Source organism: Mus pahari, chromosome 20 (genome assembly GCF_900095145.1).
Source record: "Mus pahari chromosome 20, PAHARI_EIJ_v1.1, whole genome shotgun sequence".
NCBI lineage: Eukaryota > Metazoa > Chordata > Mammalia > Rodentia > Muridae > Mus > Mus pahari.
Window position 1 is genome coordinate 43710263 of NC_034609.1, and position 23394 is coordinate 43733656.

Here is a 23394-nt window from a genome sequence, read left to right on the forward strand (position 1 = left end):
CACACACACACACACACACACACACACAGAGGGAGGTGGGAGGAGGGGAGGAGGAGGGGAGGGGAGAGAAACTGTAATGTTCCCTGGGTGAAACACCAACCCCTGATGTCCTGCAGCAGTGACACTGCCTGAGTCTCAGGTACCACAGAGGCAGTCAGGGAATCATGGCCCGTTATGGACCTTCAACCATAGCAGTGTGAAAAGGTTAGGGATGCCTCCGGTCTGGGAGGTTTGTAGGCCAAGGGGGCTTGCCTGGAGCCGGAGCCAGGCCAGCTTTTAAATCTGCAGGTAGAGTCACAAAACTCGGACACCCATTTGTGTGTGGCATCCTTAGGCTCTGTGTGGGTACCTGTGGAGTCCCTCGGGAGGACACCCCCTAGATCTCTCTGTCCTAGAGTATGTGGCCTGGGTGAGGCTGTCCTCCCTCTTATCCAGCCGATTGCCCAGGCAGAGAGACAGCTGTGGGAAGGAGGCAGGGTCGCTCCTGCTGTGCCCTGGCTCTGTGAGTGGACCCCTTAAGGAGCCAGAAGGGTCACTGGCCTCCTGTTACCCTATAAGAAAGGGGTGCAGGATTGGGGCCTCCTGCCCACGGGAGTCCCCTGCCTGCCCCATCCCCCCAACCCCTACCCAGGTCACAGCTGTCTGCTTTGCAGCAGGTGGCAAGAGCGCCTGGAGGTCCTGTGTGGAGACAGGTGTACATTCCAATGTCACCACCCCCAGGTGCTCAGGAGTTGCAGGCCCCGAGGCTGGGGAAGACGGGAGGCCTGCAGCTTGGGGGAGGGGAGGGGGAGGGGGAGATCTCAGCAGGAGGGATGGGGCTTGGTGACCTTTCTAGCCTGAGGGAGAGCCACGGGGTAAAGCAGCCACAGAGTCTTTAAGTCCCACAGAGCACAGTCTGGGAAAGTTCCTTGAGGCCAGGCTTGTGGCATCTGACCGTTTCCTGTGACCACGCGGCCGTCCAGAGTGCCCTCGGGCAAGGGTGCTGCAGGAAGGGGAGTTTCCAAGGTCTGCCGGGGTCCCCTGGAAAACACCCACCCTCCCCTAGCCTGCGGCTTCCATGTTAAAGCGCACAGTACTTCCAGCGCTTCAGAGTGGGGGAGGGGAGAGTGTCAAGCTTAGTAATCGGTTCAGCTGCATAGAAAATGCAAAATGCAAAGCCAGTTTTGGATGCAGAAGACCCTGTATCAAAATACCAAATGTTGGGGTTGGGGTTGGGGCCCAATTTAAAACCCACAGTGTTGGGCCTGGGGGTTGGGGTGGGGGATGGGGTGGCTCCCTGGGTTGTGATGTTCCCCACTAAGCCTTGGGTCTGGAGTTCAGTCGGCAGAACTCACATGGTAGAAAGAGAGAACGAACTTTGAAAAGTTGTTCCCTCTGTGGTATATGCATATATGCATACATGCACAAGATAAAATTTTGTATTTAAAAAAAAAAGTGTTCACACCTGTAATTCCAGGTGAGGCAGAGAGGTCTTGAATTCTAAGCTAGCCTGGGCTATATAGAGTGATCTCCAGGCCAGCCTGGGCTACGGAGTAAAGGCACTATCTCGAAGAGGAAAAGATGCAAGCAAATACACTTGTGCAGTCCAGTGGCATTTAGCACGTACACAGTGTTGTGCAACCACACGCCTGTCGTCCTTGAGCCAGAACAGACCCATCACTCAGGAAACTGCCCCCACAAGAGCAGACAGTCCTCCCCCCCCAGTAGTTGCTAATGCATCCACTGTCTGCCTCTGTGATCTGCCCATTCTGGACATTGCATATTTGGGACTCACCCTTCGGGTCTGGCCTCTGCCCTTCGCCACCATGTTTTTCCACTTTATTATGTAGTCTGTGTTCAAGCTTGCTTGCCTACTCCCTTCTTGCTTTCTTCCTTTCCCTTCCCCTCCCTCTCCCTCCCTCCCTCTCTTCCTTTTTTTCCATTTGTTTTCGAGACAGGGTTTCATTTTTTTTTTTTAGCCCTGGCTGTCCTGGAACTCGCTCTGGAGACCAGGCTGACCTTGAACTTGAAGATCTGCCTGCTTCTGTCTCTAGAGTGCTGGGACTAAAGGCGTGTACCACAATCAACACCTGGCTTCTTTCTCTTTTTTGAAACAGGATTTCTCCCTACTGAGTGTGGTGTAGGTAGTCTGGGCCTTTAATCCCAGCATCCCGGCATTCCAGGACAGCCATGGCTACCTAGAGAAACCAGGTCTTGGAAAAACAGAACCAAAAAAAGACAAGTTTCTCTTTGTGTTTCATCCTGCTCCAGTCTCCTGGATGCTGGGATTAGAGGCTTGAGCCGCCATTTCTTCTTAGGGCCAGACAGTACTCCACTGAATGGACATACCACGCTCTTAAAACTCATTCCCCAGGGCTGGTGAGATGGCTCAGAGGTTAAGAGCACTGATTGCTCTTCTGAAGGTTCTGAGTTCAAGTTCCAGCAACCATATGGTAGCTCACAACCATCTGTAATGAGATCTGGTGCCCTCTTCTGGTGTGTTGGAAGATAGCTACAGTGTACTTCTGTGTAATAATAAATAAATCTTAAAAAAAGAAAAAGAAAAAAAAACCCTCATTCCCCAGCAAGGTATCATGACCCTTTGACAACTGTCTAATTAATTCAATAGTACTCATATGGACATCTGTGCAGGATGCTTGTATGGTTTGAGCGTCTGTTCTTTGTCCTTGAATTTATCTACCGCATAACACATATCAGGACCCCGTTATTTTTTCATGGCTTAATAGTCCACTGTAGTTTGGTTCCGTGGTTATTCACAGGTGGGCTGGACTGGCAACCTAGAGAGGTGTCTGAGGAGACCAGCCAGGTTTGAGACACTGTTTCTCTGTATAGCCCTGGCTGTCCTGGAACTCACTCTATAGACCAGGCTGGCCTCCAACTCAGAAATCCACCGGCCTCTGCCTCCTGAGTGCGAGCGCCACCAGTACCCAGCCTAAAAATCCCTTTTTTTTTTTTTCCCCTGTCATTCATTTTCCTCCTCACGCTGAACGCTGAACGGAAGGAATTTAGTGCCTCAGCTGATAGTCCTAATCCCTGGGTATGGCCCTTTCTAGGTTCCTGTTCTTAGGCAGGTGTGGGGTTGTCCATACATCAGCTCTAGAAACCTGCACACCAGCCATACACATACACCGTTGACCTCTCCTACAAGCAGGAACTGGGCCTCGGGGAGCTGTATTCAAGGCTTGTTCTTTTTGTTGTTGTTGGTTTTTCCGAGACAGGGTTTCTCTGTATAGCCCTGGCTGTCCTGGAACTCACTTTGTAGACCAGGCTGGCCTCGAACTCAGAAATCCGCCTGCCTCTGCCCCCCACATGCTCAAGGCTTGTTCTTGAGTCGGGAACTGACTGTGTAGCCCGTGCTAGGATAGTCCAGCCTCGGCACTGCTGAGGTAAAACACACAACTTGTGTTGGAATAATCCCTGGGGGTGTGAGAAAGGTCTGAGTGTTCGCTAGTAGGGGGAAACCACAGAGACAGGAACTGTCCTGGGGCTGGATAGAAGCATGGAGGGAGGGATGAGGGAGTGTCCATGGGTCCCAGGCCTCAAGACCAAGCTGGGACACAGGCTGTCCAGGCCCAGGAGCCAGTTCTGACAGGAACAGAAGCTAGGAAGAAGGGCAGCTTGTTCACTGAAGATCGGGTTTTGTGTAGGTGAAGAAAATGGGGGCTCCCACTGATGGCTGGTCACCGCTCTTGGACACAGACTCACCCACCCTTGTGCTGTGTGCCCTTGAAGCCAGGGCCCCACTGCCTGGGCTAGTTCGTTCGTTCTCTCTCTCTCTCTCTCTCTCTCTCTCTCTCTCTCTCTCTCTCTCTCTCTCCTCCCCCTCCCCCAAGGCCTGCCAGGTAGTCAGGACTGGATGAGATTCTGGCTGTTCGGCGCTTTCATAAAAGCCTACTAAAATAAGACCACTCAGGGACAGGGCCTCCTGGCTCTCCTTCGCAAATGTTGACAGTGGAGAAAACGTGGCCAGGTTCCTCTCAAATATAAAAATAGGGAGTAGGCATGGAAGGGAATGGAAACCTGGCAAATCCCCCACCACCACCACAGGGATGGCACTGAGGTGCAGGACAGGGGCCTTTTGGGGGGACAGCTCCTGAGTGGGGTAGCGTGGGGAGGCAGGGTGGTGTCACCTCCATGGCTCACCACTGTGTGATGAGGGTGTAAGTTGCCAGAGCAGGCTGGGCAAGCAGCTCTGCCTCTTCTTCACCACAGAGAGAGGAGGCCATAATGGAGTTGGGGGTGATCGTAACTGGGGACTTCTGAGGCACGGACTGGGGACAGCCTTAGGCTCTCCCCAGGAATTCACAAGCCAAGAAGAACTTGAACCTGAGCAGGGCCAGGCCACCAAGGGCAGTTGGTGACAGAAATGTAGTGCCAGCCATCTCAAACCTTCTCCAGGGAGTCCCTGTCCTCTGGAGAGAGGATCCAAGCAGCCCCCTTCCACCCTTTCCTCCCCTGCCTGGCCCTGGCCCAGCCATATAAAGTTTAAAGGTTTTAAATGCAAATATTTCTCTTTTATAGATGCCAGCTGTCTCCAGAGAGTGTGATTTCTCCTTGCTCAACTTCATGGTCCAATTAGCCTCTCATATCTGAGTCCTAGAGAACTTGGGGGGGTGGTGGTGGCTGGGCTCTGAGCCGGTGGCTTAGTAAGCTGTTGTCTGGGGTGGCTTATGGTAGACTGGGTGGAGGGGTGCTTTGTAGGGGGAAGGGCCTTGAGCCAGCTGGGATAGGAAGCTGCTCCTGGCTGTCTGCTAGGCCGGGGCGGGCCAGGGCGGCGTGGGGGAAGGTTAGGGGCTGGGTCACTGGGTGGAGAGGCTGGCCAGGGTTAGGTACAGATTTTGAGGCTCCGGTGGAGATGCAGGCGCAGGGGCAGTTGGTGGCCAGGACATTCTTCTCCGGTTTAGAAACATAAAGGCAGGCAGCCTGCGCACAGTGGCTCCCTTCTTCTCCCCTCAAGTGCCCTCTTCCCGCCCGCCTTCCAGCCGTGCGCCACGGCGTCCCCATTCACCGGGGCTCGGAGGCGCTCACAAAGCGAGGCAATTAGAATTGAAAATCTATGCAAAACAGCTGTTAACTGGTTGTAAAGGAGTGCAGCTGTGTGCGGGGCGCGGGTGGGAGCCGGCGCTGAAAGCGCAGGAAGTGGCGCCCAGGCCCAGGGTTAAGAGGAAAACTCCCCAACGGGCCGAGGGGATCCGCCAGGTCTTAACCCCTTCCTGCTGCCTAGGTGACCTCAGGCCCCAACAGCCAGCCGTCAGACCCGCATGTTAGTTAGATGGAAGGAGTCCTCTTTAGAAGGTCACCGGCTGCCTTCCGTTCCCCGCTGTCCCGCATCATGTCCTGGGTCAGCAAGCCTGGCTTAGAGACAGTTAGAGCCTGCTTGCCAGCCCCCCAGCCCTGGGCAGTCACTGCTGTGAGACAAGGGTCTTCCTCCTCCCCCTCCCAAGAGCAGGCTGGGAAAAACCTGAAACCCCGCCTCCACAGGGTGTCATTCCCATACACCCTAGAACAGCTTAGTCAGGGTAAATGTGCCTTCCTGGGCTCACTGCTGTCTGAACGGGTAAGGCCAGCCTGGAAAGGTGAGTTCCAGAGGCAGAGATGGGAAAGCCTTCTAAGAGCATAGATCTGAGCAGGGCTTTGAAGAATGGCTGCCGATGTGGACCGGGAAGAGGGAAGAGAAAGTGGAGCCGGGTTTGAGGGCTTGGCAGCTGCTGTGGAGAGCCTGGCTCAGGGGGTCAGGATAGATGGAGTCTGGGCAGGCCATCATTCTCTGCTTCTTGCCCCCCCCTCCACCGGGATGGTTTTCTGGGTACCAAGTGTTCATCCAGAGAATTTGCAAAAGCAAAAAAAAAAAAAAAAAATGCTAGAAACCCAAAGCCAGCCGCCTCCCTTCTACAAGGCTTCCCTCTGAACTCAGAGACACCACCTCCCTGCCTCGATAACTAGGGTGACAAACTTTGCTGAAGGTGTCCTGGTCGGGGGTGGGAGGGCTGTCAGAATACCACCAGGTGTAAGTAAGCAACCGTGGGTCAGGTTTGTGTCCCCGTTTGTTTCAGAACCTTGAGGCAGGTTCATTGACACTTGGTAGTGGCACTTGGAGGGCAGCTGGCTGGTCAGAACGGGCAACCACGCCGTCTTAAGACTTCCTGCTCAGCCCCAGGAGGAAACGACTGGGAGGTGGGACTCCACTTGACATCCTGGGTTCAATTCAGACGGGGTTCAGGTGGGAACACGACCTTGGTGAAGGAGGCTCTAAGCCAGCAGCCTGCTGCTCTCTCACCTAACTCGGGCTGCCTCACGTGCCCCGCCTGTGGGCCTCTGGTATCTGCCCCGTGGCCTTTCTGAGCTGTGGTTCTGTAATTTTCAGTTTTGTTTCTGGGGAGGCCCCGGGGTGGGGTGGGGGACTTGATGTGTGTCCAGCGGATGCCACCCATACCTGTCCTGGTTCTGGCAGACCCTGCAGGTCTGGAAACCCCTCCTGACTCGGGTTTGGAGTTCATCTGTTTCTGAGGTCCCGGGCTCTCAGAAAGGGTGGGATTTTTTTTTTTTTTTTTTTTTTTTTTACGGAGGAGACCCAGCTTAGCTGGGCTAGGGGAAATCCTGCACCTTATCCTAAGTGGCCCAGCGTGTGGCAGAACCCTAGCAAGGAAAGCTGGGCGCTTTTGTGTCCTAGACGGGCAAGTATCCTGAGCGAGGAGGTTCCGCCCACCTTTCAGGACCGTCACTAGCACTTTATGTTTCCAGCCAACTTCCCTAAACAAACGGAACTGAGGGAAAGAACCCAGAGAGCCAAGGCTGTATAGCTTGCTGGTGGGGTGGGAGCCGGCAGCTGTGAGGGAGAGGAGGAGGGGGAAGAGGAGGGGGCGGCAGCTAGAGGGAGGTTAGCTTTTAGCCTCGGAGTCGGGAATTAGCAGCCCATCCATACAGGGTACATCTCGTTAACAAGGGGCCAGCCACATGGCGGCTAGAGAGCAATTCCCACCCTTAAACTCAAAGGTCCTGCTCGGGATTACTGATTTCCTGGGGCAGGGTATAGGGATAGTGAGGAATATCCATCTCCTGGTGACTGCCAGCATTTTCTGGCCTGGGTGCACATAGCTGGCTCACTGCTGTCCCCCTGTGGCCACCGTGGGTGTCTGTCACCCTCTTGCTACCTTGGACAGTCTGGGCTTGATGGAGACCAGACTCCTGGTTTGAGAAGTTGGGGGAGGATGCTTGGCTCACCTGCACCCTTGTAGCCTTGACTACTTTTTGGGCAGGTTCCTCATTTGAAACCCCGGTTGGGGGTACGGTTTTCAGCAGAGTTGCGTTATATTGGGGGTGGGGGAAGAGCAGACAGCTCTTTAAAAAAAAAAAAAAAAAAGCAAAACAGGTGGTAGCTCATAGTGGTCACCCACAAATTTATAGGATGGCCTGCCTGGTTCTCAGCAAACAGGTGACTGAACTTGGCCTCCAAGACACCCCTAGGGAGAAAGGTGCGACAAGATTTGGAGGAAGAGCCCGGTGTTATTACCTGGGGAACCTGGCCCGCAGGCAGCGCGGCCAGGTGCGAGCTGCTCATTTACATGTTGTCCCCTCCCCCCACCCCCCACCCCCAGCCAGTAATCCAGGTGGGAAAGGGGTTGGACCAGCCCGGGAGGTTTTTCATTTTGTTTTTTACGGCTCGAGGCCAGTTGTTTCTCTCTTCTGACACCTCCCTGTCCCCCCTCCCCCCTCCCGCGTGCGATTCCCAGCGGGTGAAGGCGCCTCTCCCCGCCCCACTCCCGGGGAGCCCGGCGCATCCTCCGGGTCGCGAGCGTCGTAAACTTGCAGAGGCCACGCAGCCCCGGGCGACGCGAACTAACGCGTGGACCAAAGGCCGCGCGGCGCGTGTGTGGGGCCAGGGACCCGGTGGCCGCAGGTAGGAGCAGCAACTCCGCCCTCCCTCGCCCGCCCGTTTCCCTTGTCGTTTGTGGTCGGCCTGGGGCTTGTGCAAGACTGGCCCGGCGTGCGCCCCCGCCCCGCGGCATCGGCGGCTTCTGCTGGCGCGGGCCCCGAGCGCTGTCCGCCGCCGGCGTCATCGGGAACAGATGGACGGGGGGTGCTGGCGCCCGCGCTCGCTCCCGGCGCTGTCCCGGCTGGCGCGGGAGGGAGGAAGGCGGGGGAGGCCGCGCGCGACTGCCGAGCACTGCGCGGGCATGTCCCGGGGCAGGTTTGGGGCTGGCACCGCGGTGGAAAGTTGAAACCCGCAGCGGCGCTGAGGTTTCCCCCCTCCCAAGCCCCCGGGTGCGGTGGCCTCCGGGCTTGAAAGTATGAAAGCGGAGGATCATTAGAGAGCTGTGTAGAAAGGGCGGGCGGGGGAGACCCCGAGACCTCGCGACGACCTTGCCACCTCGTTGGTTGCTCTCTGCGCGCTGGGTCCGGCCGAGGGTCCCCGGCTGCCCGGCTCGCCCTGTAACCTCGCGCTTCCCGGGTGGCGGGAAGGGGGTGTTTCTAGGGATCGGTCGCGTTGGGGGCGGGGACGCTGGGGCCCACAGTCCCTCTCCGCGCCGCCTGTGGGTGCCGAGGAATTTCAGGACGCTCCCTGAGTCATCCCCGTGAAGTGCCTGGGTGAGGTAGGGTGGGTGGGGGCGCCAAGAATGGGAAGGCGGTTCGCTGGGGCCGGTGGCGCGGTGGGTTGTGCCAGTTTCTGGAGGCGGCGACCTCGCCTCTGACCGCAACCCCAGCTACTTAATGATGCCCCTGGCGCAGCGGCGCCTCCGTGGACTTCTCGAACATGGGCTCTTTAAAGAACTCGACCCCCCGCCTTCGGCTTCCCCAAAAATTCCTTAAAGCGAGATAGAGACTTTGCAAAACTTTGGGTCAGAGGCTCGTGGCCCGAGTTCTAAACATTAAGTCCTTTAAAGTTGCGGTAATAGATCAGGCATCTTGGAGACCGAGGGAGGCCAACGGCCTATATTGTGTGGTCCCCTCCACTCAGTACAAGGAAAGGCCTCCTGAGCTCTGGGTTTATCCCTCCCCTCTCTTAGTGGGTGGCCAGGTGCCAGGCACTGTTCCAGGCGCTTGGGGAGGCGGCTATGAGGCTCGGATATGGCAGGCGTGTTGTAAGCCACTTCTCCCTACTCTTGGAGATGAGTGGCCCGCGAGGCCTCTGAGAGATCCCCTTCGACTGTCCAGCCAGGGTCGCCAGGAGCGCGGGGGCGGCACCTACCCGGCGGGTTGTGACCGCGCTGGGTGCTCCGGGCGGTCCGTCGGTGCGCGCGCGTGCGCTTGCGGCTGAAACCCGACACCTCCCGCCGGCTGAGGTCAGGGCGCCGGGAGCGAGCCGGGGCCGAGGAGTGGGCGGCGTTGCGCTTGGGTGTGTCCTCAGCGGCGACAGCAGCAGGTGTTTCTTGGCCCAGGCCCCGGAAGCTCCACCTCCCGGAGCGGCGGAGCCGCCGCCGCACAGCCCCGGGTGAGATAAGCAGTTCAGACAAACCCGGGCGACGGTGGCTCCGGCATGTGTCAGGCGCGGCGGAGCAGCGGGGCCCTGGCATGAAAGGTGAGCGAGGGGGTGGCGGGGGTTCCCTCTCTCTTCCCCTCCCCAAGTTTTTAGGCTCGGGAGGGGCGCCAACGGCCGGTGCCAGGTCCCGCGGGTGTAAGGGACGAGAAGCGCGGGGCGCGCGGCCGACCTGAAGCCACACTCGCGGCTGCGCGCGCGCGCTGGGCGCAGCGGGCTCTGCTGCCGCGGAAGTGCGCGGGGGCGGCTCCGGGGCTCGCGGTTGTAGCAAAACTTTGGTTGGGGCGGGGGCGCCCAGGCAGGTGGTTGGATCGGGGGTGCCTTGCCTGGGGTGGCAGTCCAAGAGGCCTCCGAACCCCCCGCCCAGCCCTTCCCGCTCCGCCTGGATGCGCCTCCCCACCCCCCGCGGCCGCGCTGACGGCGAGTGGCCCGCCCGAGTGGAGCCGATTCAATTATATTGCAGCACCAGAGACACCTCGTCGCCCGCCGCCTCTCCGGCAGGCTAATTAAATTCCCTTCTTGGAGGCGGAGCGGGAGCTGGGCTGCCCTCCCCGCTGCCCGCCTCTCCGAGCGCCGGGAGGTGGCGGGGGCCGAATAGGACTGCGAGGAGAAGGCTTGGGGCCGCAGGTCTGGGCATCGGAGCCGGGAGCGAGCAAGGGGCGCCCCCGCGCACCTGCCACCCGTGGTGGGGGTGCCAGCTCGAGTTGGGTCGGTTTGGTGCTTGCAAACCAGCCTTTGTCTTCCATGCATTTAAAGCACACTAAACCCTTACTACTAGACCCCTGCGGTGTCTTATCTGTCGCGGTTGGGGCCCACACAGGTTGGGGTTTGAAAACAAAAAGCGGGACCACCAAATGGAAGGGGAAAAAAAAAAAAACAACCCAAAATACAAGATCCCTTTGTAAAGAGGACCGGAACAAAAGGCGCTGTCTCGCTCTAGGAGGGAGCATCGGGCCTAAGCCGATTCCCAGCACTGGGGGACAAAGAGGCAGGAGGTCTTGGCTGGCCGCTTGGCAGTGTCTCAGTCTGTTGCCTGAGACTGGTTTACCCCCTCTTCCCGAGGAAGACAGGGCCCCCCTGGCGAGCAGCCTTCCCTGGGCGTCCTTGTTACTTAAGCTTGGCTACTTAAGTGTTGCTTAGCCTGTGTTTACAGCCGCCCCCACCCGCAGGCGGGGAACCTGAGGCGCAGGCTGCGTCTGACTCAGCCACTCAGTCGCCCCGCCACAGGTGAGGGGGGCCGGGGCACAGGCTCCGACTGGCAGCGTGTGTCATCTGCTATGCTGGGTGTCACGCCCCACCGGGTGGACCGGAACAGGGTTGCTGGCGGGCTCCCTCGATGGGGCTCTACTGTGCCGAAGCCGCTTGCTCAACACTTCTCACAGCCACCGGGTCACGCCTGACCACCTCCTGGCGGGGGGGTGGGGGGTGCCTTGATGGCTTGGTACAAGGTTGGCTTTTGTCGCCTGGTTTGGCAGCTGGAGCGGAGGAGGCTGGGGGGGGGGGAGGGGGCGCTGGTGAGCAACCAGCCAGAGACCCGGGGTCAGCCACGCCTTCGGAAAGGAGGTGGGAGGCCTGTCCTGGCTTTGGGCTCTGTTGTGCCTGCCTTAGGGCAGGTTCTGAACCAGGAAGGCTAGAGAGGCCAGATCAGGCCCTGACCTGTTGGGGGCAGCTATTAGGATCCTGACCAGTTAGGGTTGAAACGTTGTGTGTGTGTGTGTGTGTGTGTGTGTGTGTGTGTGTGTGTGTGTGTGTGTAGTTACTTAACATTTAAAAATAACTAGGAATCAGACCTTGTCAGGTCCCCATTAAGCTAACCTTGGGGGCTGGCCTGGGGTGATTCTGATGCCTCCAGGTAGGTTTTTAGTGGGGTGGGGGGGGGTGGTGGGAAGCTTCCAAAACAGCCTGACCCATTGGAAGCCTACGCTTGCTCTTGGCTAAGCTGTGTCCCTCTGGCAGGCAGGCAGGCAGGCGGCCTCTGGCTGTGAGTAACTTAACTTCCCTGTCTCTGGAGGAAGTTGGAAGCTGCAGATCTCAAAGGGCCGTGCGGTTTGCAGAAAGGCAGCCACCTCAGGGCCCGGCGCCTCCAGCCAGAGGAAGGGGGAGGAGAGGTCGAGAACCACTTTGTGGTGGACCCGGGGCCCTGCACCTCAACCCTCCCCCCCCCTCCCAAGCCCGCCGAATCCGTCCCCAGCTGGCTTTGACCCTTCAGGCAGGTGTGGTCCATTTCTCCGGCTGTGAAGGAGGTCTAGCCTCAGCTCCCTGCCGCTGGTCTCCTCCCCTTCCTAGAGACGCAATGAGTAATAACCAGCTGCCGCTTTTCCCCCCTTACCCCCAGGAACCCGCAGGGGCTTGTGGAGTGAGCCAGCAAGGCCGGTTTTTCCTGGCTCCATCTGCAGCCTTGGAATGCCCAGCCTGGGTTACTCCAAAGCCTGGTGGGGTTGGATAGGAGCCTTCTGGGGGGGGGGCACGTTAATTACCCGTGTTGTGGCAACAGCCACAAACCCTCTATGAGGCCCAGCCCCCACCCCTCTCTGTCCCTCTCCTGGGGATCTTGGGGCGAGGAGAGCATGTTTAACCTGCAGAGAACCGCGTTTGAGGTGACATTTCAGCCCGGTGGCTGTGCAGCAGACCTGCCGAGTCACTTTAATTTCTGCCCCCATGGAGTCTCAGATCTCCGCGGCCTGGCCAAGTGCAGCCCGCCAGTACTGCTGGCTTCACTTCCCACGATGGCCTTTCTCTCCACCCCCCCAACCCCCCAAGGCACAGAGGCCACAGCCTGGGAGGTGACGTTTCTGAGTGTTCCTGTCAATGAGAATTTATCGAGCGCCTCCTGAACCCGGCCTCGCGGCTCGCTGCTGGGAGGTGTACAGACAGATGAAACGCGGGCGAGCATCCAACGGCAGCTCTTGGCGACTGCCAGAGTGCGCTCCGGAGGCCTTTTAATCTGGCCTCTGCAGAGCATCTCCCCACCAGCTCCTCACACTCCCTCATGCCCTCCACCCTAGCCAGATAAAGCCACTCGGGCAGCCCCTGGCTGGCTGGCAAAGTCCCTGTCCTTGTACAGGTTGCCCCTGGGTCTGGCAGGCTCCAGGCACACCCACTCCTCTCTCCTCGGTGCCTGTCTCTCTGTGCCCGCCTTTTAGAGGACAGGAGAGTGACAGCTAGCCTCAGGGAGACTAGGCCTGAAGGGATGGTTGTTGTAACAGGGACATCTCGAGGACACCAGAGTCTGTTCTCAGTCACCATGGAAAATGGAGGGAAAGGATTTGGCTGTTAGGGGTTCTGGGGAAAGAGCCATCATTCGCTGGAGAATGGGGTGTGTGGGAAAAGGGGGGGGTATTCTGGTTCGGAAGAATCATTATTGACTACAATTTAGGAAAAAAAGCACTCATAGCCAGGTCATGCCTCCATTCAGATGAACCTCCATCTCTGGGGTGGGACCTGTATTCTGTTATTTACTATTTTTGTTTTTTTTTTAAGATTTATTTTGCCCAGTGTAGTGACATAGGCTTCTTAATTCCAGCAGTCAGGAGGCAGAGACAGGTGGCTCTCTTTGAGTTCCAGGACAGCTGGGGCTACAGGAGAAACCCTGTTTCAAGAAAGGAAAAAAAAGGGGGGGGGACGGGAGTGCTGGAGAGATGGCTCAGTGGTTAAGAGCACTGTAACGCTCTTCCAGAGATCCTGAGTTCAATTCCCAGCAATCACATGGTGGCTCATACCCATCTATCATGAGATCCAATGCCCTCTTCTGGTGTGTCTGAAGACAGCTACAGTGTACTCATAGACATAAAAAAAATAATTCTTTAAAAAAAAATAAGAAATGAACAAGAAAGGATTTGTTTTTAATGTGTGAATGCCTTCATGTTTGTACCACATGTGTACAGGGCCCACAGAGGTCAGCAGAGGCCGTTGGATTCCCCTGAAACTGGAAATGTAGGTGGTTGGGAGCCACTGTGAGCATCCTGCCCATCCAGTCATTCTCCCTGAGAGCTGGAAGTGCTGAGAACTGCTGAGCTATCTCCAGCCTGGTTTTATGGTTGTTTGTTTGTTTGTTTGTTTGTTTTGAGACGCTCTTGCTGTGTTATTCTAGTCGAGCCTGAAAACTTTATAGGTAAACCGCGCTGGTCTCAAACTCTCCGGCTCTGTATATCCATCCGCCTCTTTGCCACCAAGCGCCGGGATTAAAGGTGCGCTGCTGTTAGCAGGGCATGCATCACACCTGGAGTCACAGCGACTTGTGAGGCTCTCAGCCTTATAGCTCAGGCCGATCGCGATCTGTGTCGTTTTTTGTGATAAGGTCTTCTATCCAACGGTTGACCTCAGAGTATCTGAGGGCGACCTAGATCTTCTGGTTCTCCTGCCTAGACTCCCAAGTGCTGGGATAACAGCGTGAGCCAACACCTTTATGCAGCAGAGGAGAGAGCCAGTGCCTTCTAGGCAGTCATTGTACCAGCTAGTCTTGAATTCTTCTTGCCTTTGTGGTTTTGGCTTGTTTTGATTGTTTGGTTTTTTTTTTTTTTTTTCCCTCTCATCAAGACAGGGTTTCTCTAAGTAGCTATGGTTGTCTGGAACTCTCTCCATAGACCAGGCTGGCCTTGAACTCACAGATACCTGCCTGTCTGCCTCCCAAGTGCTGGGATCTAAGGCATGCATCAGCACAGCCGGGCTGGTCTTGAACTCTTGATCAGTCCCACCTTTGGCTTTGGGGCTTCTGCACTGTTTTCCACCCTTGGTCCTCGTACTGGAACGTCCTCCCCCTAGGGCAGATGACTGGGTTTTTGCTGGCCTTCCTTGATGCTCTGTGGCTCATTCCTTAAGTTACACTTAGCAGGAGCTTTGGAGGTGCTGGGGGGTGGGGGAGAGTGAGTGTGTGTGTGTGTGTGTGTGTGTGTGTGTGTGTGTGTGTGCAGGTCCTGCTTTGGAAGAAGCTCAGATAGTAACGCATGTGCCCCAGACAGTGGGCTGAGGCCAACAGTGATAGAGAGGCTAACACATGTGTGTGTGTGTGTGTGTGTGTCTGTGTGTCTGTGTGTATACAGCCTGGGTTGTGGGCCGCAGTAGCAGCCTCTGGCCTAGGGCAGATGGCATTGCTGTTAAATGCGTGTTACTGGGTGTTTGAGGGGGTCCCTGGTACCCATAAGCTCCATAAAGGGTGATGGTGTCCCTGCAATTTCAACACAGATCCAGGTCCTCGTGGTAAATAGCAAAGGGGACCCCTTTCCAGGTATAAATTAGCCCCTCCGTCCTGCCGTGTGGAGTTACCCAGCTGTTCTGGAGGGCCACCTGTCTGGGGTCGCCAAAACCAGCTCAGATGCCTGCGTGTACATTCCCTCCCCCAACTTCCTGCTCCCTTAGGAACTGTGGGCTTACACTTGGGGGGGGGGGCTGGGTTTGGGAGCCACTCCAGCATGCACAGGCCCCTCTGCCCTCACACCACCAGTGGGCCTGCGGCTACAAGCAGCCATAAAAGGAATCGATCTGTACGGCTTTTGGTTAGAGCCATATTGATGTTGGACAGGTTAAGCTGTCCCAAAGGAAAATCCATGTCGAGCTGAGGACAAACAGGCTCACTGAGGGGTGGGGGAGGGGCAGGCTGGGGCTGCAGGTGCTGCTTTCAGGACTCCTTTCAACTGACCCTGGGCTTGTCCCTTTTGGGGGGTGGGGGGTGTTGAGGGTCAGGCCCTGGCAGTATTCTGCCACACATTTGGGGCAGGTGACTTCCTAGGATCTCCCAGGGCAAGCGGGCACCCCGGATCCAGGCAGTTTGTGGCCAGATGGGAATAACCTGGGTCTTTGCATACAGATGGGCTCTGGCCTCTCCTACCAGGCTTCCTGCTTGTGGTCAGACATTGGACCCATGAGGCAGTATGCCAGGCTTGGAGAAAAGCCAGACACCAAGTTCTCTTCTGTCCTGACTTCAGATCTCTCCCCAAGGGACAGGTTGCTGGTGTGGAACGCAGGACCCGTGTAAACAAAGCCGATCTTTCCCAGTCGCTGGTGTGCGCCTGTCTTGTTTTTGTCAGATTTCTTTTTTGCACTCGGTGCACAGTGTTTTTCTCGTTTGTGTGAGGGCAGCCGGGGTGGGGGGGGGGCGGTGGTAGCAGGTGCATCTCCAGGTGTAGAAACCTCAGGGCAAACAGTTAGGCTAACCCCCTCGCCCCTGTCTTCTGCCACCTGCTTGGTGGCAAAGTATGGCTTCCTCACGCCACCATGGCTGAGAAAATGGTCCGAGCATCCGCCTTCCAGTCCCATGTAGCCTCTAGCCTCTGCACCGTTCTCCTGAATGTCCCTGATGATCCCCGACCTCCACTGGGTTGGGGAGGCAAATGCTGTCATTGTTTCCCGTCCAGGTGACCCTTCCTCAGCTTCTTATTTTCCTGAGTGTGTCTGGCGAGCAGAGCTATATATATATATATATATATATATATATATATATAGCTCTGAGTCGGTAGCCGTGCTGTAGTCCTGGAGCCTCAAACAGACCTTGTCATTTAGGCACCGGGTGTGGCCCTTAACTAAAGAACAGCTAAGGTTTCACTAGCTGCTTGTAAGCCTCCGAGTTCAAGGTGCTATGCAGAAGTCCCCAACTTCTGATGTCTCAACTTACTCTTTGAACTTTATGACAGAAAGCAGCGCACGTATGACAGAAAGCAGTGCACGCTGGGTAAAAAGCACACTTCAGCTTTTGTGTGTGTGTGTGTGTGTGAGAGAGAGAGAGAGAGAGAGAGAGAGAGAGAGAGAGAGAGAGAGAGAAAGTAATGTGGGCGTGGAAACTCCAACTTTACTCGTTGGAGGCGGATACCACAGACCTCTTATCTATCACTGGCCCTTTGGGGTTTTAATTTTTCTTTAAAGAGCTGTTTATTTTCATTTTATATGTACAAGTACTTTGCCACCATGCATATATGTGTGCCATGAGCCCGTGGTGGCCTCCGAGGCTAGAAGAAAGTGTTGAATTCCCTAGACTAGACGGTTGTGAGCCACCAACTAGGTGCTGGCAACCCAATCCAGGTTCTTTGCGTGAATAATAACTCTTAACCAAGGAGCCATCTCCCCAGCCCCAACCCCTTTATTCTTTGTTTTGATCTGTAGCCCAGCCTAGACAACCGTAGCCAACTGGCTGTGAAGCAGTGATGACCTTGAACTTGTATAGGCTTACAGTGTACATCAACTAATTCATTATGAATGGAGGCCTTTCCCTAGGGTGCTACTCTTTGGGGGTGCCCCTCTGTCTTGGTAGCAGGCAGCCCCCAGTGTCCATAGTTACCTGCTGGTTGCAAGAGAACTTTGCCAGTCACAACCATGTCCTGGAACTTGACGAGGCTGGCCTTGAACCCGTACAAGAGATCCACCTGCCTGTCTCTGCTGCTGAGGTTACAGGTGTCTGCCACCATGCTCCACTGTTTCCAGCCAGAGCCCGTGAAATAGGCTGGAGAATTGTGGGAAATGAACTGGGGCATTCTGGGAAGGTGACTGGAAGTTTGATGGCGTTCGTACCTTATGCATCGAGCCTTCCACCAGCATGGCTGTTGTCATGGGGCTCCTTTGTTGGCCAAGCTGGAGAAGGGAATGTGGAGGTGTAAGCCCTTTAAGTCTTTAAGACAGGTTAAACAACCCTGAGCTGAAACCACCCTAACCGCTCCAAAATCATAACTGGTTGTAAACACAGACGTCGCTTCAGAGTAGAAAACTCTATACCGCGCAACTGTTTCATCCCTCAAATTATTAAAATTACCGTGCAGGGCCGGGGATGTGGCTGAGCAATTGTTACTGGTCTGGTGTGTGGGAGGCCCTGGGGTCACTTCAGGCTTGGGACTGGGGAAACCATGCTTACTGCTCTCTGAGGGGGCAAAAGTTAAGTTCCCCAAACCTGTGGTGGGGCCTCTCCTTGCAGCCTGCAATGCCACATAAAGGCGTGGAGGGACAGGTGCCTCCTGCTCCTCTGCTGGCTCTCACCTGCCCCCTGGATGGAGATGTGGATGAGGGGAACTTGGTTCTGTACTTAGCCATAGCCAACCTTGACTGAGGGTTGTCTGCCCACGTCTCCGCTAGGCCGGCTCCTGGAGCCTTCCTTAGGTCTGCTGCAGTGTAGGGTCAAGTCCGGGTTGCACTCCGAGCTTGCCTGGCCAGAGGTTCCCAGTCGGAATCCTGCAGGATGTGGCTATGCTTAAGTTGCCAGGGTGACTTGGGTATAGGTGGTTGGTCATTCAGGGATGCCCAACACATGCACCCTGGAGACGGTGACATGTTTGCTCTGGTTTGTAGCTATGTGTGGAGGAAGTTTTTCTCTGATGGAGGAGGCCATCGTGGCCTAAGGGTTCCTCCCCCACCTCCCTCCCTCGTTGAGAATTTTTATGGTGTCTGGGCTTGGCATGTTGGGTTTTGAAGTCTGATATTGAGGCGCACGGCACAAGAGCTTTCTTTCCCTCAATCCCTGAGCCACTTTGTCCCCATGCATGGTACTGGGGTGGGGCATTACTTAGGAGTGGCTGCTCAAAGTAACTTTGATGCACAGGTCAGTTTACATCTAAGCCCCAAGGACCCAGCTGCCACTTTAAACATCTGGGAGAGTGGAGCTTTGTGTATATAGGCAAGCAGGCTGCCCCCACCATACATCCTAGTCCCCAAAGGGTTTTTTTGTTTTTTTGTTTTTTTTTTTTACATTTTTACATCACATTCCTTTACTTGTATGTATGTCACTGTGTGCGTGTGAAAGTCGGGGGACAACCTGTGGGAAGTTGGACCTCCTTCCTCCTTCAGACCCACACTATTGGGCCTGGTGGTCAGGACCTTTCTGCCGGCCCTGGGAACAAGCCACTTGACTGCTGATACTCCCGGGCCAAATCCTGAGTCGGATTTGAGTGACGGGCGAGTTCGCTACGATCTGAGAGGGGCCCTCCTGGATGGGCCCCACTTCCCTACTTCCTCTTGAGTCAGCAATGTGGCTAGCAACGTGGAGCCCGAGAGTCCCAGCGGGACCCAGTGTTTCAGCTCCCGTGGACTCTGAGAGCACTGAGCAGGGCCCCTTGTGCGGCCAGAGCTGGGGAGCGTGGCTGCCTGAGACCTAGAGGCCAGCACTGGGACCCCTGGCGTGGGGAATTGGTGGGTTTCGTGACTCAGCAACTTGGAAGAATTCCATCCTAAGGTGATCCCCCTGGGTCTCACTCAAACAACTTGAAGGTGACTTGAGGCCAGAGACACTCAGCCCCCTATGCGCAGCCAGAGGAAGCAGAGCGTGGTCATCTCTTCTCCCACGCTTGGCACCGGAAACCTGAGGGTGACCCTCAGAAGTGGCCAGCCTGTGTTGGAACTGTTGCTGGCTGGGACCAAGGGGCTTGTATGCAAACCGTGGCTTCCATTAGGGCATAGCTAGAGGAAAACAACCTGGCCTTGCTGTCCCCAGCCCTCTTCGGGAATCCACCTGTGTCCACCTCCTCCTATAGCACCTGCTGATAATGCTGGTATATGGCTGGTGTGTGCCCTGGGGAGAGGTTTGTGTTGTGACACTTCTGTCCTCACTTCCCAAGTAGCCCCCTGGGTCTGCTCAGCCCCCAGCCAAAACAGGAAATGGAGGAGTGGAGGGCCTGTCTTGAAGCCTGGGAATCCCTGGGGAACTGGGTGGCACATGCGCGCTGCTACTGCTGCTGCCTTCCAGGTGTCGGCCACTCAGGGCCCGGCCCGGCCTCGACCTGCTGGCCCCTGGCCTGCATCCCATGGAGACTCGGAGGCACATAACCTCAGTTCTGGACAGCTTGAGTGTTTGTTTTTGGGGACTTGGGGAGGAGGCCAGCGTTGGGTGCTTGAAGGGCTCTTTGTGACCAGTGAAGCCCGAAGATGCCATGGGCCACTCGGGGCTCACTGGGTGATGTGCCCGCCTCTGTAGCAGGCATGGCGCGTGGTGGGCTCCCCAGGACAAGCGGGGCCAAGTGCTAGTGAAGGGGCTCTGATCCTTCCTCGGGCCATTCCCATTCCCCCTACCTAATGGGCGCTGACTTACAGGACAGTGGCGACAGACTCTGAGCCTAGATGAGGCGTGGCTCTCGGTCGCGCTTTGGGTAAAACACGGGACTGGACTGGGTAATGGCAGTCTCTATGCCCGGGAGGCAGGTTAAGCCAGACTGAGCAGTCAGGCTGAGGAGAGGATACCCTGAGGTCCCTAGTCCCTGTCCCTGTCCCCAGTGTTAGTAAGCCGCTGACCAGGGAGCCCAGGGAGGGGAAGGGCCTCACCTGTCTCACCTGCCTGTTGCTGCAGTTGGTGTGTGGGGTCTGCTGATGTGAAGGGTGCTGTGCCTGTGTGTAGCATTGTGGTTATAGAAGCCCCGTGCACACCTCCTGCTGCTGTCACGATCACCACTGGGGATGGATGGGTGCTGGGCTCTGGACTGTCAACCCTCGGCAGCGCCGGCCACTGGCTTCCCGACCTTGGGGGCCCTTTCCTCCGGTGGGTTTTGCCGAACTGGTGTGGGGTGGCTGTGCGGCCTCCTCCGTCTGCCCATGCCAGGCTTCTCACGGAGTGAAGCAGTGGCAGCAGCCACTTAGAATAATCGCGTCAAATGTCGCTGCCATCTGTTGCCAGACTCAGTCCCTGCTGCTGCCTGGGAACCTCTGAGACTCCTGCTCCCTGGCTTTGTACCTAGTCAGGTGACTTCCTAGGAGGCTGGTGCGGCTGGCCACAAAAGCTTCTGCTGTCACAGAGCCTCGGGGCTCTTTCCTCCAGACCTCCCTCCCTCCTCCTCCATGCCGGGTCCTGCACCCAGCGCCTCGCTGTGCTAACTGAGCGCTTTACTGTTGAGCTCATCCTCAGCCTTCTTCTTACTATTTTTTTTTATTTTGATTTGTTTATTATTATTTATTATATTTAAGTACACTGTTGCTGTCTTCAGACACACCAGCAGAGGGCGTCAGATCTCATTACGGATGGTTGTGAGCCACCATGTGGTTGCTGGGATTTGAACACAGGACCCTCGGAAGAGCAGTCAGTGCTCTTAACTGCTGAGCCATCTCTCCAGCCCCCATTACTACTTGTTTTTAAGATGAGTTTTCACCAAGTCTAGGTTGGCACTAAACCCATGGTCCCCCTGCCTCCGCACCCTGAGTTGGGGTGCCATGCCCTTTGTTTGCACCTTTTCGATCCACCATGTGTGGGTCTCCTGTCAGTACTCCCCCAAGTTTTTCAGAACATTGAGGCAGCAGAGCCTTTGACAGCCTGGGGGTGGACAGTGAAAGGCTTGGGGGTCCCAAAAGGTCCCCATTCTCTGCCCTTGTGTGGCCGCAGGTAACCCCAGAGGCTGCTTATACATCCATTGCACTCATGCTGTGGGCAGCCCCTCCTGTCCTTGTCCACAGTGCTGAGGTGGGTAACCTCTCCCATCTCCCTCCCTCATTCTGCCTGGCTGCCTCGTTCCCCCTCTGACCCACAGATCAGAGCCCCTGTCATACCCAGGCCACCCCCACTCGCCTGCTGCTTTCTCCGCCTTCACGGTCTTGGGTCAGGAGTCACCATCTGCTCTGCTCTGCTCTCCCGCTCTGTCGCCTCGTGCGGGGGTTCCTGGGGGAACTGACCTTGAGCAGCGGCTGAGGGGCGGGATTTAACAGCCTGTGGGGTACGCTCACCATTGAACATCAGCAGACCTCTCTACCCCCCGCCCCGGAGAAGCTGCCTCACATGGGTGTGCTCGGAACAAGCTGGCGGTGGCGGCAGCGGCACACTTAATAATGAATTTATTATGAAGCCGTCCAGGCTCTGGGGAATCACGTGGCACCCCACACTACTGCAGCCGCCAGGTCCCTGCAGCAGGGTGACCCCAGCCTTGTTAGAGCTGCAGAAGCATCACCCTCCGGGCCGCACGGATCACGGGGTGGGGGTGGGGGTGGGGGCGTGGAGCCCGGGCTGACCCAGCCTCTCTGTCTGTTCACAAACATTTCAGTGTGCGGTAATGAAAAATGACGAAGGGGCAGATAGAGCATCCGGGTCCACACTGCCTGAGAGCCTTGCTCTGCTGGGCATAGCTTCCCTGGGTGTAATTACCCCAGGGTGAGGGGCTGCTGGCGGAGGAGGGGGGGCGGATTGGTGCTTGAACCGGGCCTTCAGAAAATTCATCTCAGCTATTAGCTGGTAATTACAGAGCAGAAGGAGCAAGCCTGAGGTCTGGTGCCGGGAGGAGCTGGGATGAAAGGGACGGTAATTACGGCCTCAACGGGAGGGAGGCTGGGCTGATTAATAACTCCTGACGTACTGCAGGAGGGAAGTGGCACTGGGACCCCACCCCATCCCCCACCCCGTGAAGCCTGCCTGGGTCAACTGTGCAGGACCAGAGCGAGGTGAGTTGAACAGTATCACCTGCCTGCTGCTCTGGAGTCTCCTTCCTTGGCACTGGTGATGTTCCTGGGCATGTTAGAACCCTAAGGGGGGTGATCGGGCAAGATGCACCAAGGCAGCCTGACTGTCCCCAGCTATTTTGTGGAGATAGTGGCTTCTGGCAGAAACCCAAGCTCTCGATGCTGGGTTCTGGATGGCTGGGTCTAGAGAAGGGAAAGCTGTGGCCGGCTTGAGAGTGAACGTTTGGGCGAGGCAGCAGGAAGGAGCCCGTGTAGAGTGCCCAAGAGGCCACTTAGATTTAGGCTCCCTTGCCCACTGAGCTGCTCGCCTGGAGAGCACAGACTGCAGGCAGCCCCGGGCGTCATCCATCACAGGCCCTTGCACGACAGAGCTTATTCCCAGCTGTTTAGGATAATGAATTCACAGGAGCCAGTCGCATAGATGATGACGGCTGGGAGCAGAGAAGTTAATAAATACCCCCTAATGAGGGTAGGGAGAGAGCAGGCATCCTGTGCCCACCTCTCTCCTTTCTGCTGTCCCCTGCCTGCTGCACCTGAGCCTCTACGGACACCAGTGCCTGCCTGTTGAGGTGGCTTCTTCTCGGGGTGCCGGGCATAGAATAGACACCATCCCCAGTGGTTCTAGGCCCGTGAGTGAAGAGGACTCCAGCTCCCCCCAAAATCTGGCAGTGTATCCTCCTCTTTGGTACCCGGGGCCGGTTCCCCACCCCTCCCCCACCAGCCCCATGTGCGCATGTGTGAGGAACGGTGCTAATTTTAGACTCCCCCTAATGAAGCCGCTCATTTGGAATTCTATTTTAAGGGAGCTGACATCAGAGCAGCTTCCCAGGCTGGGAACATACTGATATCTCCAGGACATAGGTTTGGGGGACCCCACCCACACCTCCCAAGGGTGGGGGCAAGGGCAGCCATGCCCTGAGCATGAGACTACTGGAGGCCCTAGGGGTGGATCTGTCCCCTGCCCTCTGACAGGTGGAGTCCTGTTTGGGCTCCCCACAGGAGCATGGTGGGGACCTTTGATAGCATGTGGTACAGGGAGGTCCTGCCTGTCACAAATCCTGTTATCTGCCAAGCCTGGTGGGCCCAGCATATCGGCTTACACCCATTGGCATCTTGAAGCCCCCCCCCCCCAGTGGCACAGCCCCCTCCTCAGATTGGAGGGACGGGCCTGCAGCTGTACCGCGAGCTGCTGCTGCTGCTGCGGCTCCCAGCATCTCCATCTGCCATGCTGCCCACCTGGTGCGGGTGGTTGGGTGAGACGCTGAAACTTGAACCCTCCCGCTGGGTCTGAGGCAGCTTGCTTCACACAGGGCTTCACACCTCTTCCCCAGGAGTGGTCCTGGCCCTGCTCCGACCCACCCTTGTGCTGGGCCTACCCACTCATATCTGTGGAATGAGTCCAAGGACACCGTCCCTTGCGATGGCTCCTGAGGTAGCTCTGCGCTGTCGGTGGAGGCTGAGGGTCAGGTTTGTCGGCAGAGTGTTTCTTGGCTTCTGATGGGTTGAGGTGAAGAGCTCAATCCAGATCCTGTGCAATATGCAATATATTAAACTGCCCCAAAGTTGGTGTAGGGAGTAGA

The 23394-nt window shown here is 56.7% G+C and overlaps 1 protein-coding gene across 7 annotated transcripts in view; it reads left to right on the forward strand.

Moving 5' to 3' along the window:
• The window catches only part of Gse1 (Gse1 coiled-coil protein), a 354151-nt gene that overhangs the window by 301813 nt on the left and 28944 nt on the right, over positions 1–23394 (forward strand). The window contains exon 1 of one of the 7 annotated variants that reach the window (XM_021220464.2): positions 7806–7897. The exons of 5 other annotated variants lie outside the window; for them this stretch is intronic. Coding sequence is in view for 1 of the 2 variants with exons in the window: in XM_021220463.2 (XP_021076122.1) it covers positions 9511–9517 (7 nt within the window). In the remaining variant the exon portion in view is untranslated. Of the gene's footprint in view, positions 1–7805; positions 7898–9369; positions 9518–23394 lie in introns of those variants that run through there. One more of the 7 variants, XM_021220463.2, reaches the window with a different exon arrangement.